This window comes from Etheostoma cragini, chromosome 5 (assembly GCF_013103735.1).
Source record: "Etheostoma cragini isolate CJK2018 chromosome 5, CSU_Ecrag_1.0, whole genome shotgun sequence".
NCBI lineage: Eukaryota > Metazoa > Chordata > Actinopteri > Perciformes > Percidae > Etheostoma > Etheostoma cragini.
This window is the reverse complement of record NC_048411.1, coordinates 7,834,285-7,836,407: the sequence shown is the minus strand read 5'-3', so window position 1 is coordinate 7,836,407 and position 2,123 is coordinate 7,834,285. Positions and strand designations below refer to the sequence as shown.

The window sequence follows — 2,123 nt, the reverse complement described above, 5'->3', positions numbered from 1 at the left end:
GGGACAAAGTCGGGACAAAAACCCAGGGAAGGCCAAACAGGAAAAATACCCCAACAAAAACCCCAAACCATAACAGAAGGGTCTTGTCAGTACTGACTTACTGGAATAGAGGTCTAAGCTAAAGCCTATAGTTTGATAAGGACATTTAAAGAAAACTAGCATTCGCCAAGCTAGTTTGACAAATTCAGTGTGTCTTCAATTTTATCTTTTTGTTTACGAATACCTGTCAAGATTGCTGGGAAACCTAAAAGCTAGCTCTGGATTCTTACAAGGATAATTTAAGCAGAAAAACTCTGGTTGTGGTCTTCATGACTGACATTGTGTACAGGTAACTGATACTTTACTCTTTTAACAGTACTTGATATGACATCATGACATCACTCATTTCAAAATGGCAGCTGCATGTGGTTGTTGCAAAAAGAATGTGATTGTCCCCTCTTATTATTATCTCTTGTTATTGATCTGACTAATATGACATGAAATGTGTAATGTGCTGTTATATAAAGGCGTTACTAGACTAAACTAGACTACAGACATTAATACTTATGATGCATTTGAACTACATTCCATCTAAGTATATAAGAGAATGTCAACATTTAGTGTTAGACTGTGTGTGATGTTTCACTGAAAATAATAAAACATAAAGGTCAACTCCAATAATATTGAATGGCATTTCTGTAAAATTTGGGGACTTTCTGTCAAGTGAACTCACCAATCAGGGCCTCCCACTTGCCATTGGCCTGGGTGACCTCATACACACAGCGCATCTCGCTGTACGTCATCCCTCCAATAATAAAGACGATGATCCTTGGCCCCGTCTTCATCTCTGTGGGGCCCCTGTTCTTGTGCCAGTTACCATAGCGAGCACTAGAAGATGTGAAACAAGGACGAAAACATACATAAGCAATTATTGCAAAACATTACATTGAAAGTTAATGTTTTTTCCAGAGCACGTCGATTTTGTTTCTTACTCTGAGTAAATTTTGTAAGACTCTTATTTACAATTTACCTTTGCTCAAATGTAGTTAAACTAACTTGTTTAGCATTTTCAATGTACTGTACTGCCAACAAGAGGAAAAAGACACAGCTCTTCTCTTGCTTGACGTGGAGAAGGCCTTTGATGGGGCTGAGTGGACTTAGGCAAATCCCATTTCTCCATCTTACCCCTTACCCCTAGCCCTTGGATCTTGAAACCAAGGGGTAAGGGCTATGGGTGAAAACATACCCCTATGAAATGGGACACCACTTGGTTACATCACCATACAGTATTGTTCACAAACTTCCAAGATGCCGTCTGCAAGGGTGTCTATGTCAATTGATTGAGTTTTGACAGCAATTTCATATATACACTCACCGGCCACTTTATTAGGTACACCTGTCCAACTGCTCGTTAACACTTAATTTCTAAGCAGCCAATCACATGGCGGCAACTCAGTGCATTTAGGCATGTAGACATGAGGCTCGTTCGAGATGAACTGCGCCTCGCCTGTAAAGTGGACGAGAGCAGGCGGCAGCAGCGGGGGCGGGGACAGAAAGCTGCGGGAAAGTCTGACAGTTTCCAGCCGATTCCAGCCGCCTTTAGGCTGGACAGGAAGTGACAAAAACACTGTGGTGCGATCCTGATTTAATAAAATTATAATCAGACCTACATATCAGCTTGTACACTGTCTCCAGTTGTTTTGATTATGAAAGAGTAGCTGGCAAAGTGCTCTACATGAGATCTGTTGCTGATTTTAATGAACAACACACTGCAGATGATCCGTGATCTGAACAGATTTAGTTTCTCTGACTTCTAAACGTCACTCTCAGCCACACAACACGTGTTCTGTACAGAATAAGTCTTTGAATCAGACACATAGCAATTAAAATCCCTCCGATTCAAAAACTATAAAAAGTTTATATAAATCGTCATCATGGTTTAAACCAATCAGGTGTTAAATCAGCTGAGAAGCCGGCGTTTCCCAGCATGCTCTGGGTCCGCCTGGCTCTTGCAGTTGGTGAAAAGCAAATGCGCCGCCTGGGTCTCAGAACTGCGGCCGCCTGGGTCTCGTGAGATTCCCGTTGCCCACGTGTGCATGACGTCAGAGCAAGTCGGGATCAAGTCGGACAGAAATCTAACCGGC

At 42.1% G+C, this 2,123-nt stretch overlaps 1 protein-coding gene across 1 annotated transcript in view; it reads right to left on the bottom strand.

Annotated features, from left to right (window-relative positions):
- Positions 1–2,123, bottom strand: part of stxbp1b (syntaxin binding protein 1b) — a gene marked incomplete at its 5' end in the record, with an annotated part of 29,420 nt that overhangs the window by 2,239 nt on the left and 25,058 nt on the right. Inside the window, one exon of the mRNA XM_034872221.1 lies at positions 713–867. Within this exon, the coding sequence (XP_034728112.1) occupies positions 713–867 (155 nt within the window). The remainder of the gene's footprint in view (positions 1–712; positions 868–2,123) is intronic.